We start from the raw sequence: 16014 nt of genomic DNA on the forward strand, positions 1-16014 counted from the left end.
AATACCCGAAAGAATAACACTTTGGTTCTATCTCACCTTAGTATTAGTGGATGCTACTGGATAGCAAGTTCTATCAGGATAGGTGAATGCATTGAGGAATGTATGCAAGCTACCTTTAAGTAGCTCAACAAATGGTTCTTTGAGAGGATATTTTCGTGATCCACACAATACACTATGCTCCAAGATGTGAGGTATCCCGGTTGAGTCCTTTCTACAATGACAAGACATTTCCGGTTAGGATAAGAGACTAGTTACAGTTCTAAACATAATAATAGATATCTGTAATAAACACGAAGTCAACATTACGGAAAGGAAACACCATTTCCTAATGTCACCTTCAGTGTCAATGTGAAAAGTGAAGCCTGTTCTTGAGTTAAGCTGCAACCAAGATGGGAATAGAAAGTTCTCTATCACTGAGGAAAAACAGATGACTTTCTTGAAATCTCATATACCATCAGATTTCCCCATCATAATCGTATTCTTGTTATTAATAAGTAATAACTAAAGTCTTCTAGGTGTGCCACAAATTTTGTTTGGTGTTAGGCAGTTGTCCGAATCGTATTAGCCAAAATGGAAGGCCTCAAGGCACCAGGCAGATGCCTAAGTTTCCAAACTGGACCACAATTCACAAGAAGAAAACAAACGATTTTGGCCTCATCTAGATGATATTGAAACCAAATTTTGGTACTGTCAGTCACATTTTAGGCAACGGCCACTATGTGCATTAGGGGCTAGAACTCCTTTTATGTCTTTGTGAGTAAAAGTAAAAAGAGAATTATCTGTTTCTACACAAACAAAGACGCACCACATTTTGATGGAACTCAAACCACATATTACCAGAATACGTGTTGCAATAAGAGTAAAATATTAGTACATACATATAATATGCATAGTCATTCTTACATTTTATATATACTGTATATAATTTATCATGGCAACTGAATGAGGGAAATGTTATTTGATTCATGCAAGATTTTATATATGGTCTAATGAGGGAAATGTTATTTGATTCATGTGGTCTAATAAGGGTGGGGACCTTGAACTTTCCCATACCCGTCCCAAGCCCGGGTAAAAGAGGTGGGCTGCGTTAGGTAGGCAGCCAACATAAAACTTTGTCACATCTTACCATGAATCCTGAAAGAAAAACAACAGGCGATAAGACGAGGGAAAGTAGACTTAGGTGGGTTGGCCATGTATAGCGTAGACCTACTACAACACCAGTTGGGAGGTGCGATTTGGTTAAAGTGAAAGGCTCTAAAAGGGAAAGGGCATGGCCCAAAAGGATATGGATAGAAGTAGTGAAAAAAGATATAGTGACTTTTAGTCTTATTGAAGATATGAACCTTGGTAGAGAAGAATGACGGACCAGAATTCATGTAGCCCACCCCAAATCATTGGGCTAAGGCTTGAATGATGATGATGTTGTTGAAAATTTTATATATTTTTTTATCTGTATAAATATCAAGTTGATATTATAAAAATTTCTGAAATTTGGGTGCATGATTCGTAAACTAAAATTCAGAAGAATACAATCATTATCTAAGCACAATACGCAGTCCATGTACAAATGTGCCTTACGGTGCTGCAATAGAATTAGAAGTTGACACAAACAGACTTTAAAAGATAAATAAAAATGAAAAATTAAGAACTAACACAGTGAAATAGTTAAAACATAGAGTTTTCCAACAGACTACAGGTCAAACAAGTAGTATTCAAACCCTAAAACACAAAAAACCAACACTACAATTAACGTTGTCTAACAATTTGTACACGATTTCCAAGCCCTAAGGCAGGTTTCATTTCCACTTTTTTTATTTAAAATAAATTCATCAAAGACTGAATTTTGAACAGTTTTTATGAACTTGGATCCCAACAAACAGGGTTTAAGAGATCCTTGACATGGGGAAGGTCCGCTTTGGCTTTCGCGCGGTTGAGTGTTTCACCTTTCAAGGGATGTGATGGTTGTGAGTTATTCAACCAAGAAAGCTAAAAGGAACCAGTGAAAGATAAAGGCAGTAAAGCTAAATTCAGACCAGGCAAATTATTTCAAGGAGAAATTCAGTTTATACAGTAGTAACTACGAGTCCGTTAGCAGATCTATCTTCTCAATCAAGTAAGTTGGCTGAATGAGACTCCAAGCACCATCTAGAGGCGCTTAAGGAGCTACGGAAGACATATCAAGACCAAGAATTCACAAGTCATAGGCAAACAGGACGGCAGAAGATGAGAAGTTATATGACATTGACACATATGGTATTATGAAGATGAAAAATATGCAGCAATTCTGTTATACAATTCAAGAAGGTGAATTTTTACAAAACAGCAAGTAGAAACAGATCTTGATTAGCCATAGGTCTTATATCTCCAAACAAGATCAAAGAATAGAGAGCACAACTCTCTAGTTCAGATTGTTTCAGGTGCAACATGTCTTATAGGAGTGAAAAGTGTAGGTGATGGGTCAATTGAGAGTAATGCACATATTCAAAGTAATGGATCATACAAGGGCAATATGTGCTCCAATCCTCAATCGTGAAATAAGTGTATGTTAAATTAATGTCATATAGCAGGCAGCCATATGCAAGAATATATATTTTTAAATCTAACCAAGCCCATTTTGAGTACAATATGATGCACATTACATTCTTTACTCATCAGTAATTATAAAAAAAAAAGAGGTTCTCATCATTCCACTTCATCTATGTGGAATGATAGAATATGCAGAAGAATTCAAAAGGGATAATATTGATGATGTACTTACGGTGGAGTTCGAAAAACTATGCCAAAAACCTTATTTTCATCATCATTCACTACAGATATTACTTCTGCACCAGTTTTCTTATGCTTATAAAGGATGGCCTTTGACTTGCATTCCTCAATCAATTGCTCTGAGACTTTCTCAAACCCGAGCTCATGTGCAATATCATGACTCCCATCTATGCCTGTCAATAACCAAAGAAGAAGAACGTCAATAACAGATAAATAAGGAATAGTGATACAAGAAAGAAGAGGCAGATTGCATACACCGTAAGAGCCATTAAAATAAATAAAAAGCTAAAATAGCCTTTGTTTAGATGCACACTTGCATATTTCTTGCTTCAAAACAGTGAACCAACACTATCCTATTTAACGACTTGGCAGGGGATCAATGAACAACCATGAGAAAATTCAGTCTCTCAGAATGCCTGTGATGAGTTCTGTTCCAGTCCCAAAAATCTTCGTATCATTAAAAGATTAAGAAAATATCCAAAATGAACACGTCTTCATATTATTAAAAGATTAACAAAATATCCAAAATGAACACATGAGACATAAAGTCACATACCATAGTAATTCATAATTTTGCAGAGAAGCATGATATTCAACACTCCACAATAATTCATTTTACACCTTGAGTCCTTAAATTCCAAAAGTTCATATATAAGAGAATACCCACATCGAAATTTCAACCAATTTGGAGAGAAAAGATCAAGAAAAATGATAAAGCTCCACAACCATTCAGCTCACAAACAAAACTCATATGTTTCAGTTATTAAATTCTCAAAACCATCAAAAGAATAAGTGAACGAACATGCTAAACTGCCCAAAACTCAAATCTTTCAGTTATAAATTCACAAATCATCAAAAGAATAAGTGACTGAACATACTAAACCACCCATAAATCTATCAGTTCCATAACTTGCCAAAAGCAGACAATAAGACCCAATTTCATAAGAGCATGTACCGGAAGAAGCTTGCTTAGAAGGAGTGGCAATAGCCTGAGGAGACACAGAGAAACCTCTCTTATGTTGAAAGGCATATCTTGAAGTAGAAACCCATCTCATGCGACTTCCACATGCTAAAGGCAAACCTCTATTTCTTGGAGAAATAAGAAGTTGTTGCGTCAGAGGAGTAGACGCAGTCTTCCATGAGCTCCTGGGTTTTAGAGAAAGAAACCTCATGCAGGCAGTGGAGCAGGATAAAGAGCGCAGCAGCACCACTCTCTCCATTGCCCACCACGACGGACCACCCTCTGCCTCCCTGTGAGCGGCGAAATGTGTACTGTAATCTCTTGGTGGGGTTTTCGTTCTCTCCTCTCTCTCTCCCTCTCTATTAACGTTCTAGTAACGTGTAATTAACAACACCATGTAATTGTTTTGTGGAAAAAACTCTTCAGCCAGGGGAATTTGTGAAAATGACATTAAGCAATTAAGCGTTTAACTTTTTTTTTCTTTTTTTTTGTGATAATTATATTTTTACATTTTATCTTCTTTATTTAATGTTTTTGGATGTGGTTTGCAGAGGTTAAGAACAATCAAAATAAGACACGGTTTTTATAAGTCCATATAGATATGAGTCACCTCTTACAAATTTATTTTTGAGATGGATTTTTGGACTTAATTTTTAAGGTTTTTTTCTCTTATTTTTGTCAAACTTTGGTTTTTATTCTCTACAATTGGTATAAGAGCATTAGGGGTTTAAGATCCTTAGTGGGCATAAGGTTTGTGGGAAATAGCAGAATATGAAATTTCAAATTTTGATGGTTTGAATTTCTCAACTTGGAAATTAAATGTGCATGTGGTGTTGGTATAAGATGGTTGTGTACTGATTTTAAAAGCTAGAAAAAATAAACTTGAAAAGATGGATGATGAGGAATTTGATGAGAATGATGAATCGGTCGGGGCAGATATTTTCTTAGAGCTTGATGAGTCTGTTTATTCAATGTCTCCTCAAAAACTACAACGAAAGACTTATGGGACAGGTTGAAAAATACTTATGAAGGTAAGTCTCTTCTTAATAAAATTTATCTTCGTCGAAAACTTTATAATTTTTAGATGAGTGATGGTGCATCTTTGCAAAAGCACTTAAATGAGTTTAATGCATTAATTCATAACTTAATGTCACTAAATGTAAAAATTGATACAGAAGACAAAGCAGCTATTTTACTTTGTTCTATGTCGGAATCATGGGATGGATTAATCATGACTCTCAGTCCTGCGAAATCTCTTGAATTTGATTCTATTATTTCAACACTTCTGACAAAGGAATCTAGGTGAAAGTCTAGTCAGGATTCCTCTGGAAATGTATTTGTAACACGGGGAAGATCAATGGAGAGAACTACTATTAGAGGTCAGTCAAGATCCAAATCAAGAAGGCATAAGCAAGTGAAGTGTTGGAGCTGTGTAAAGTTAGGTCATTTGACGAAAAATTGTAAGACACAAAAAGAGAACCAGAAAACCCCTAAATCTGGTTCTAATGAGAAGCCTAGTTTAAGAGGATCTCAGGGAAATCTAATAGAATAAATTGAGTATTCTGAAGATGATGAAGTTTTGTCTGTTGATAGGGAGGAAGTTTTGCAGTCTTAACTACTTGATTCAGGTACATCTTTTTCCATGACTCCACATAAAAGATTGGTTCTAATGGTATCAACCATGTGATGGAGGTATTGTTTGCATGGGAAATAATGACTCATGTAAAATAGTGGGAGTTGGAGATGTGATAATCAATAAGTTCAATGGAGGCATATGCATCATCCCGGGTGTCAAATATGTTCCGAGTCTCAAAAGAAGTCTCTTGTCCTTGAAAAAATTTGATGAGAAAGGTTCAAGTTTACAGATAAAAAATGATGTCTGAAAATTTCAAAAGGAGCACAAGTGGTTGCAATAGGAGAGTTAGCATGCAATTTGTGCAAATTTGTTGGTGAAACAATTTTGGGAGAGGCCAATATTTCAAAGGCGGACTCCGTCAGGACATAGCAGACGTGCTTGGGTCACATGAGCGAGCATGGACTTAAGGTACTTCTCGATAAAAATCTTCTCTTGGTCTAAAATCTTGTACTTTAGATTTTTGTGAGTCATGCTTATTTGAAAAGCAAAATAACTTGTGCTTTGCTTTATCCACCGTAGAAGTATGGATTTTTTAGAATTTATTCATTCGGACACATGATAATCACATGTTGTTTTTATGGGGGGTGCTACATATTTGGTCACTTTTATTGATAATTTTTCAAGGAAAGTGTGGGTTTATATGTTGAAAAAGAAATTAGATACCTTTAGTTGTTTCAAAAAATTTATGGTCTTGGTAGAAAATCAGAAAGGTAAGAGCATCAAGTGTTTAAGAACAGATAATGGAGGAACATTTTGTTTTAGTGAATTTAATAAGTTTTGCAGTGAGCATGGTATTGCTAGGCAGTTGACATATCCCATAATACCTAAGAAAAATGATGGTGCTGAGAGGATGAATCGTACCATTATAGAACGTGTCAAGTGTATACTGAGTGCTGTCGGGTTAGAGTAGTGTTTCTGAACAGAAGCGGTTCATACAGCTTGTTTCCTAATCAATAGGTCTCCCAATTCTGCTATTGATTATAAAACATCATAAGAGGTTTGGATAGGTAAGCCTATTGATTATTCTTTCCTTCGTAGTTTCGGTTGTGATGCATATTAGGAGAACTAAGTTGGATGAAAAATCCAATAATGTTTTTCTTAGCTATGTTGATCGTACAAAGAGGTACAAATTGTGGGATCTTATTGACCAAAAGGTTATAGTTAACAGAGATGTTATTTTCAATGAAAATTCCATACAAGAAAAGAAAGATAAGCTAAATGCAAAAACTGTTAAAGTGGAGTGCACCCATGAGAGAGATAGTGGTTAGGACCTAAAACTTGGAATTGTCCAAGAGTTTGAAGAATATTTAGATGATTTTTAATTAAGAAGATTTGATAGACCTAAAAAGGCTCTGGTGATATTTAACGACTATGTCTTATCCTATATTTGCCTAACATATGAGGGTGAGTCAGTTTCTTTTCATAAGGCATGTGAAGTCAATGAAGCAGGTCAAGGGAGAGCATCTATGGAAGAAGAGATGGAGGCCTTGCGAAAAAATAAAGCACGAGATCTCGTCAAATTATCAGAGAAGCGAAAGGCAATTGGTTGCAAGTGGGTCTTCAAGAACAAAAAAGGTCATGATGGTACCGTTGGAAGGTACGTAGCTCGATTGGTTGTAAAATGCTATGCTCATAAATTAGGTATTCATTTTGATGAGATTTTTTCTCCTGTTGTGCGCATATCCACTATTAGAGTTATTTTGGCTATGACTAATATTCTTGATTCAGAGTTGGAAAAATAGATTTGAAAATTGAAATTTAGCATGGTGACTTAAAAGAAGAAATTTATATGATCCAACCTGAAGGTTTTATTGAGGAAGGTAGAGAAAATTTGGTGTGTAGGCCCAAGAAATCATTGTACATATTGAAACAGATGCTGAGGTGTTGGTACAAACGATTTGACTATTTTATGTCGAGTTTGAATTTTCTTAAATGTGAAGCTGACCATTGTGCATATTTTCGTGGATATAGTGATGGAAGTTTTATTATCTTGTTATATGTCAATGACGTGATTGTTGTAGGATCAAACAAAGATAATATAGCAACACTTAAAGCTCAATTGGCTAGGGAATTTAAGATGAAAGATTTGGGAGCCGTAAATTGAATTCTTGGGGTGAGTTTACTTAGAGACAGGAAGACAGGAAAATCCGATTGACTCAGAAGAGTTAAGTGGAGAAGATTTTGTGACGCTTCAATATGTAGAATGCCAAACTAGTTAGTACCTCATTTTTTGTGCCATACTCATCAGCAATAAGGAGCTTCATGTTTGCTATGGTTAGCACCAAACCTGACATAGCATAAGCAGTGGGAGTTGTGAGTAAATATATAGCAAATCTAAGCTATGATCACTAGACCGCTGTAAAATAGATCCTTCAATATTTGAAGGGAACTTGCAATATCGGTATTTGTTACACTGGAATGGATTTAAAAGTCATTGGTTATGTTGATTCAAATTCTGCAAGTGACTTGAATAAAAGAATGTCTACTACCGTATATGTTTTTTATTTGGAAGGTGGTGCAGTTAGTTGATTATCAAGAGTGCAGTTTGTGGTGGCATTGTCTTCTACAGAGGCTGTGTATATCTCACATACTCATGTATCTAAAGAAGCAAATTAGCTAAATAGGTTACTTGGTGAATTTCGAGTTGTGCAATAAGGTATTATGCTTTATTGTGATAGTCAGAGTACTTTGTTTCTAACAAGGAATCCAACTTTCCATGATAGGACTAAATATATTTATGTTCAGTATCACTTCGTGATGTGGTAGAAAATGGAAAAATTATATTGCAAAAAATTCATATTCATGACAATCCAGTATATATGTTGATTAAGACCATTGGGAAGGAGAAGTTCACTTGGTACAGGACTTCTTTAAGGCTTGTAGTTACTTAATGATTAATAACTGGTGGACACTAATTTCTTGGAACAAACTAGTTAGAATGGAAACATGTCTTCAAGTGGGAGAATGTTGGATAATTGTGAAGTCCATGTATCCTTGGACTCACACTTCCTTTTCTTGGCCTTAAGTGACATGATTTATCTCGATAAATCTTGAGAGTTTTTTTGGTTTCCTATATACATGGGAAACCTATTTTGTTAGATTTGAAACCGTATAGGTATGGAAAAGAGTGGTACATGATATCCACAGGGAGAGGGAAATCTTTCCTAATTCTTAAAAAATAGTTGGTCCTATTTTGATGGGGAAACTAAATCCTATTAGATTTGATAAATCTATGAGAAATAAGAAATCTAATCAAAATAGGAGAAGATGTAACTTTCACATGGGTCTCTTATGGGTGTTTCTCTTTATATAAATTATGTCTTTGTAGAGAGAAAATAATATGCAAGAAACAATCCAGAGAGAAAAACGTTAGTTTTTTAGTTCTTAGTAGGCGTTCTAGTGAGAGAAAGACCCCGATTTAAGGCTTGAGAGAGAGAGCTTGTAATCCCTTGTATTCTCCATGCTTACCTGGTGTTTTTTTTATTAGTGGAAGAGAATTTTGATGCCCATGGATGTAGGCAACTTACCGAAGCACATAAATCTTTTGGGCAAGCTTTCTATGCTTCCCCTATAGCATAAAAATTATACACTTCTGCTTATCCAACCGTCCATTATGAATGGACGGCTAAGATTGCCCCAATCAGAATGTCACGTCTCTACACTATTTTATTTTAAATTTTTTCTATAAACTATTTTGACACAAAAATTTGGACGTCCAATCCTCTATTAAACTCGCACTAGCGGAAAATATAAAAAAATATTTCCAATAAAATAAAATGATCAAAATACCCCTGAAAGTTTCAAGGGGTATTTTGGTCATTATATTTTATCAAAAAATTAATTTTAATATTTTTTATAGGTGAGCTCCAATGAGAAGATGACACGTTCCAAATATTATATTCATACAATTTGTATAAAAAAAACCTAAAAAAAATTACGTTGGATCTTAAGATCAAACGGTGAGTCTCTCTTGATAAAAATTTGATGCCTGGATGGTAGAGAAAGCATAGATCTTATGGGCAATATAGAAACCTTTTCCAAATATTCTTGTTTCTATTCTTTTATTTTTTTACACTATTTTTCTTTTCTTTATTTTTACAAAACTTTAGTTTTTATCCTCTACGTAATACTACGTCGAGGTTCAAGTCTCTACCATTTCGATTATGCATTCTCACGCTCATCATGCTCAGATAGGTTTGTTTTACTAATTTAAGTTGTTTTGAATCAAACGAGGGATTGTTATTTTATTTTATTTTTATTGTTTTGAAACAACATTACTTGACCTTTTCTGTCAGTCCATTTGGCCTTCTTTGGTCGTTGTTATTTTTATATTTTCTTCACCACGATGAAAAGCCCTTCTTTATCATTATGCACATGCCTACTCTTATTTAAGCATGTAGGCCACCCCTCTTTTATATTATACATTATTTTTTATTCCAACCTTATTCCCTTTACATGGTTTGAATCAAGGTTTAAAAACATAGATCGGTGACGTGGATCTAGTTTGGCGGATCGGAAGTCAAGGAGATCTGGCCTAATGAATTAGCCAATAAAAGATTTAAAAAATTAGATAGCAAAAAATTAAAAAAAATAAAAATAAAAGTTGGGGCTAGTTCTAGCTGGTTCTTCGACATAATCTGCAGATTCTATCAAAGATCCAGCTGATTCATAAAGGGATCTGGCTGGTTCCTGATGTTTTGGAAACCAGAACAGGCATCTGATTCCCGATCTAGATTTGCCAGTTCCAATCCAAATCACGATTTTTTTTAAACCCTGATTTGAATGGTGTCTTTTTGTTCATATGGCTTCTCTCTTTGAAAATATGTTTTATATACCTTTTCTCTTACCTCTTTTCAACATGTGATTAGGAGTTGGATTAATATATAAAATTTTTAAGTATGTTTACAGGTATGAAAGGGGGGAAGTGACAGGTATAAGGAGAAAGAAGAGAAAGCCGACTTCAGGAAATTAATTTCAAGATTTCCATAATTTTTGTTGATGTCCATCGGCCTTTTATTATTGTGACAAATTGAGGTTTATTGATTAAATTAGCAAGATAAGAAACACTGTGATTTTAAGATCTTCGAGAGTGTAACTAGAAGTTCTTTCGACTTTTAATCGAGGGGTTATATCTTGGGATTGAACTTGCTGGAACCGAATTGTGTATCAGAATTTTTCGAGTCAGAGGATTTATCACTTCGAACAAACGAGTTCTTCTCATGTCTCCATATCCTGATTTTTAAGATTTTGAAACAAGATACAACCTCTACCAAGTTAGTTGAAAATTGAAGTTCAGACTTTATGTTGAAATTCAACCTATGTTGAGGGAACATTCTATTAAATTTTACTTTAAGGGATAATAAAAATAAGTACCCCGGATGATACTGAGATGAATGTATAAAAAAAAAATCCTTCAACTTTGCCCTTTGTCCTAGGAAGTAGTTATATAGCATACTCGTGCGCGAGCATGTTATAATAGTTTAAGATTACGAAATGATGTCAATTGGTGACTTCGAAGTCCGAACTAAATCAGCTTATACAGCACCACATGCCTATGAACGAGTAATAGAGATCCCACTTTTTTTTTCAACATCTTCTACAAATTATCGAGTAACTACTAAGGTAAGGGTCGTACAGCGGAAAACAAAGGGAAAATTACGTATGTATTTATTATAGTTTCCATTATTACGAAATTACCCCATAGTTTTTGTTATTATTTGTCTTTCTGTCTGTTTTTTTCAAGTCAAAATGAAATTTCTTTTAAAAAATAACTTTACATTTTTTTGGTTGTTGAACAATTGAATTCATAGGATTTTTGAGTGTTTAACAACAAAAAATAGGCCAATTTCAGTTCTTTAATAACCGAAAATTTTGCTTTTGTATTTGCAAAGTGCTCCTCCACAGGCCAGCTATATAGAGAGCCGACTTGCTTCACTGTAGCTCTAGGGCCAACTGCCAAAAGGGTGGCCCAAAGAAAGATCCAAACCGCTGCTCTAGGACAAAATGCGACAAGCCTCAGAGGTAGTCCATCAACTATACCGCTTCCCAGTCAAATTTATGGGTAGTTTCCGACCACTGAGCCCCTCAACGATCAAGTCTATGGCCACTTTACGGCTACGCAATCCCTCTTCAATCAACTTTTTGAGCGTTTGCCAGCCACGAAACCTTTCATTGACCAATTTGCCGGCCATTTGGCAGCCAACCAGCCCGCTCCAATCAAACTTTTGCCCATTTTCCGGCCAATGAACCCCTCAGCCCCATCTCAACCAACCCCTTACTGATCTGGCCTTTTCCTATATACCCAAGCCCTTTGCGTTCAATTTCCCCACCATTTCACACCCCCTTCAACCCCTTCATTATGAACTTCGCAGCCGTTTTCTACCCATGCAAGCCCTTTCAAATAGAGAGGAGGCATGAAGGTAGAGAGAGAGACGGCTGGTGAAGGAGAGACGGCGAGTGGCGAGAGATGGCGGGTGGAGGAGAAAAAGAGACGGTCGTTACAGAGAGAAAGAGAGAGACAGTGCAAGAGGGCATGTAGAGAGACAAAGAGAGAAAGTGTTGCCTATCTGCAAATATAAAAACAAAATTTTCGATTATTGAAGAACCGAAATTGGCTTATTTTCGGTTGTTAAACAACCAAAAATCTTATGAATTCGGTTGTCCAACAACCGAAAGAAAAAGGGTAAAGTTGTTGTTTTTTTTTTAAATTTCCGCTTTGACGTGAAAAAAACGGACAGATAGGTAATAACAAAAACTATTCTGTAGTTTTGTAATAACGAAAACTATAATGGATATGTATGTAATTTTTCCAAAACAAAAAATAGGGAAATTTACATCCTTATTTTTTACCATTATTAATCTCAAAATATGGCCGAGGTCCTTGCTCCCCATTTTTTTTATGAAAAATTACGTAAATATCCGTTATATTTTTTGTTATTATAAATATACTTAAAACTTTTCGTTATTCCACAGATGTCTGTTTTTTCAACTTCATAACACTTTTTTTAAAGAAAAGACGAAACTACATATTTTCGGTTTTTAAAAACTGAATTTTTTAAAATTTTGGTTTTTAAAAAATTAAATTTTTAAAATTTCGAAACCAATAAATATGACCACGTATTTAAATATGGGGTTGAAATGGTCTTTTGGTTATCATGCATACCCCTGCACTTTCATGTCAAGGATTCTAACCCTTCTATGTCAAGGATTCTAACCCTGCCATATGCAATCTAACTTTTTTTTTAATGAAAAATGGATGTTTTTTATTTTATTAAAAGCTAAAAAAAACATATCATGGAATGGATGTGGATTTTTTGTTGTCATGCATGCTTCTACACTCTCACATCAAGAGTGTCCCTCCATACGTAATCTAATTTTTTAAATAAAAAATAGTGCTTTTTATTTTATTAAAAAGTAAAAAAAAAAAGACCATCAAAAACTTTTTGGAGAAAATCATATGCTTTTTACCTATACATTATTTGAGTAATAATATTAAAAGTAGATATCATATTATATATATATGTACCTTTTTTATTATTATTATTATTTTTTAATATGTCGAGTTATAAGCAATAAAATTTGATTCTTCAAAAACCAAAATATTTTAAATTTCAATTTTTGGAAAACCAAAAATTTAAAAAATTTAGCTTTTGAAAAATCTAAAATAGGCAATTTCATCTTTTTTTTTAAAAAAAAAGTGTATGAAGTTGGAAAAACGGACATCTGGGTAATAATATAAAGTTTCAAGTATTTTCGTAATAACATAAAATATAACGGGCATTTACGTAACTTTTCCTTTTTTTAAGTTTGCCCCGACGGTTTAAACATCGAACTTCATATTAATTTTTTTTTTTCAATTTTTTGATATTCATAGGTCGGTTTGATATTAAAACCATCAAACCAAGACCGCTCTACACTTTTTAGTCGATTTAACATTCGAAACATCAGATCGCCTTAATCCTTTGTAGATGAGGTTCAGGGAATGTACTAATTGGTGAAATTTTAAGTTCGGTGCATGTTACCAAGTACTAATACACGTACAATCTTAATTGGTTTTAATTGGTACCTATAAGAGAACCAAGTTACTCGTATTAATGCATGTACATAAACGAGATACATACCATGTCACTAAAAAAACGGGCTGATATTTCCATGTTTAGACCTCATTTTTTTGGAGTTTCAAAGTGGCTTGATATTTCAAACATCAGACCTACTAAAAAGTGTAGGCTAGTTCGATTTTTTTAACATCAGACAGACTAAAATAAATGTAATATGCGATTCAATGTTTAAAACATCGAATTGGGACAAACTTAAAAAAAATAAAATATAAGGGTACAAGAACCTCCTTATGAATATCACATTTCCCAAGAAAGTTCTTAACTCTAAAAATCAAGATGGCCAAAAAAAAAAATGAGATAGAGAAAAAAAAGGTCATTCAAAAATCAATATGAAAAGCGGGAGGGAGATGTGGAGAAAAGAAAAGAAAAAGGTAGTTAAATGGGCATTTTTGCTTAAAGCAGGGAACAAGAAGCCATGTTCCACCACATCTTTCTCATTTGCTGCTAAGAGTGCGTGTTGATCGGCGGGTCACTTGGATTGAACAGGAACAAGGAATTGACTTTACCCCTTATCTTTTCCTCCACGAATCAGTATTTCTCTTCCTTTATTTTTCAAACGTTATCCGCCATGAATCAGCAGTAATCACAGAGAGAGAGAGAGAGAACTTCCTCCATGCATTAGCATTGTTGGAGAAAGCATTAGCGTTATTTACTTAGAGAGGCATTTTTTGAGAGAGAGAGAGGCTTTTCAGAGAAAGGGGCAAAGGCCATGGAAGCCCCCAAAGAAATACTGAAAAACCTCCCTCCCTTTATCCGAATCTACAAAGACGGCACAGTGGAGCGGCCCCTTGGCACCCACACCATCCCTCCGTCCACTCTCTCCGCCGTTGGCATCTCTTCCAAAGACGTCGTTATCTCGCCGCAGGTCTCTGCGCGCCTCTACATCCCTCACTCCTCCCTCTCCTCATCCCCCATCACTAAACTCGCAACAATCGTATACTTCCACGGCGGTGCCTTCGTCATAGGGTCCCCTTTCTCCCCCTTCTACAATGGCTACATCGAAACTCTCTCAGCAAAAGCCAATGCCCTCATCGTTTCGGTGAGTTACCGCCTTGCGCCTGAGCACCCGCTGCCCACTGCGTACAATGACTCATGGGCGGCAATCGAATGGACTGTGAGTCTGTCGGATGAATGGCTGAACGACCATGCCGACCTCAACCGCATATTTTTGGCCGGTGACAGCGCCGGTGCCAATATTACACACCAGATGGCCATGCGTGCCGGGACCAAGGGATCACCGATTGGGTTGCGGGGGGTGGTTTTGGTGCACCCATTCTTTTGGGGCTCGGATTTGAGCGAGGAGGAGGAGGAGAGGAGCTGGTCTGTGAATCAGATGTGGACGGTGGCATGCCCCACAAGTGACGGGATCGACGACCCGTGGATCAATCCGAGAGCTGAGACGGCACCTCCATTAAAGGAGTTAGGATGCCAGAGAGTGTTGGTATGTTTGGCTGGGGTGGATTTCTTGAGAGAGAAAGGGAAGGCGTATTATGAAGCGTTGAGAGAGAGTGGTTGGGAGGGGGTGGCGGAGGTGGTGGAGGTGGCGGAGGAGGGGCACGCCTTCCATTTGTTTAATCAGGGGTGTGAGAATGCCGTGAAGTTGATGGAGCGTATCGTTGACTTCATCAGCAGCGGTGGGACTAGTTAGGACACTCTCTCAAATATATCTAAACTCCACTCAGCATGGAAAAAACGGGGTATCCTCTGCCCCTTCATCTGTTCGTTCTCTTCCCCTCTTCCCCTTTGAAAGTGAAGAAATTACGTACGCACCGAAATTGTGTGGAATAACATCTTTGTTCATTTTTTTTAAATTTTAAGTTGAGATCCTACTCATGTTTCACACATCAAATTATCTATATATATATATATATATATATATATAGGGAAAAGCTGGGATTAGCCCACCAGCTCATATGAACATATGAGCTCAACGGTCCAGTTTGAATCTGTGCTGATCTGACGATTACGGATGTCCTGTAGTATTTGAATTTTATTTATTTAGGTGTGTATTCTTCTCATCAAGGCGGACCTAATAAAAATATAAAAAAAGTATTCCAGGAAAACAAAATGACCACAATACCCCCCGAAACATTTCGGAGGTATTTTGGTCAATTTATTTCATGTAAAATATTTTTTTGATATTTTTTGAAGATTCACATATTTTTAATGAACACACGTCTAAAATTTTCTTTATAAAAAAAAAAATTAAAATTCAAATACTACCAGATATCCGTGATCGTCAGATCGGCCCAGAATCAATATAAGACGTGGTTCTGGGCTCTTATGTTCATATGAGCTAGTGGGCTAATCTCATCTTTTCCCACACACACACACATATATATATATATATATATATATATATATATATATGTGTGTGTGTGTGTGTGTGTGTGTGTGTGTGTGGGAAAAGTTTCTAAGCTTCCCCTACAGCATAGAAGAACTATCCTTCCCTTACCATCCAGCAGTCTAATTTTGATTGATCAAGAGAGTCACTCACCGTTTGATATTAGATCCGACATCTCAAAGTATTTTAT

General features: G+C 35.8%; 1 protein-coding gene and 1 pseudogene across 3 annotated transcripts in view; one reads left to right on the forward strand and one right to left on the reverse strand.

Annotated features, from left to right (window-relative positions):
- The window catches only part of LOC18425114 (presequence protease 1, chloroplastic/mitochondrial), a 31811-nt gene extending 27714 nt beyond the window's left edge, over positions 1–4097 (reverse strand). For both annotated transcript variants that reach the window (XM_006829617.4, XM_020661878.2), the window contains exons 1-3: positions 3722–4097; positions 2759–2939; positions 37–211 (exon numbers count right to left, since the gene is read on the reverse strand). In XM_006829617.4, the coding sequence (XP_006829680.2) occupies positions 37–211; positions 2759–2939; positions 3722–3986 (621 nt within the window). In that variant the 5' untranslated portion in view covers positions 3987–4097. The remainder of the gene's footprint in view (positions 1–36; positions 212–2758; positions 2940–3721) is intronic.
- A 9917-nt stretch (positions 4098–14014) lies between these two features.
- Positions 14015–15307, forward strand: LOC105421887 (putative carboxylesterase 2 pseudogene; annotated as a pseudogene). Its single transcript, XR_016053557.1, has one exon. The product of XR_016053557.1 is annotated as a putative carboxylesterase 2 pseudogene (transcript).
- The last annotated feature ends 707 nt before the right edge of the window (positions 15308–16014 follow it).

This window comes from Amborella trichopoda, chromosome 4, assembly GCF_054954075.1.
Source record: "Amborella trichopoda isolate Santa Cruz 75 chromosome 4, AtrichopodaSantaCruz75HAP2 v2.0, whole genome shotgun sequence".
Lineage (NCBI taxonomy): Eukaryota > Viridiplantae > Streptophyta > Magnoliopsida > Amborellales > Amborellaceae > Amborella > Amborella trichopoda.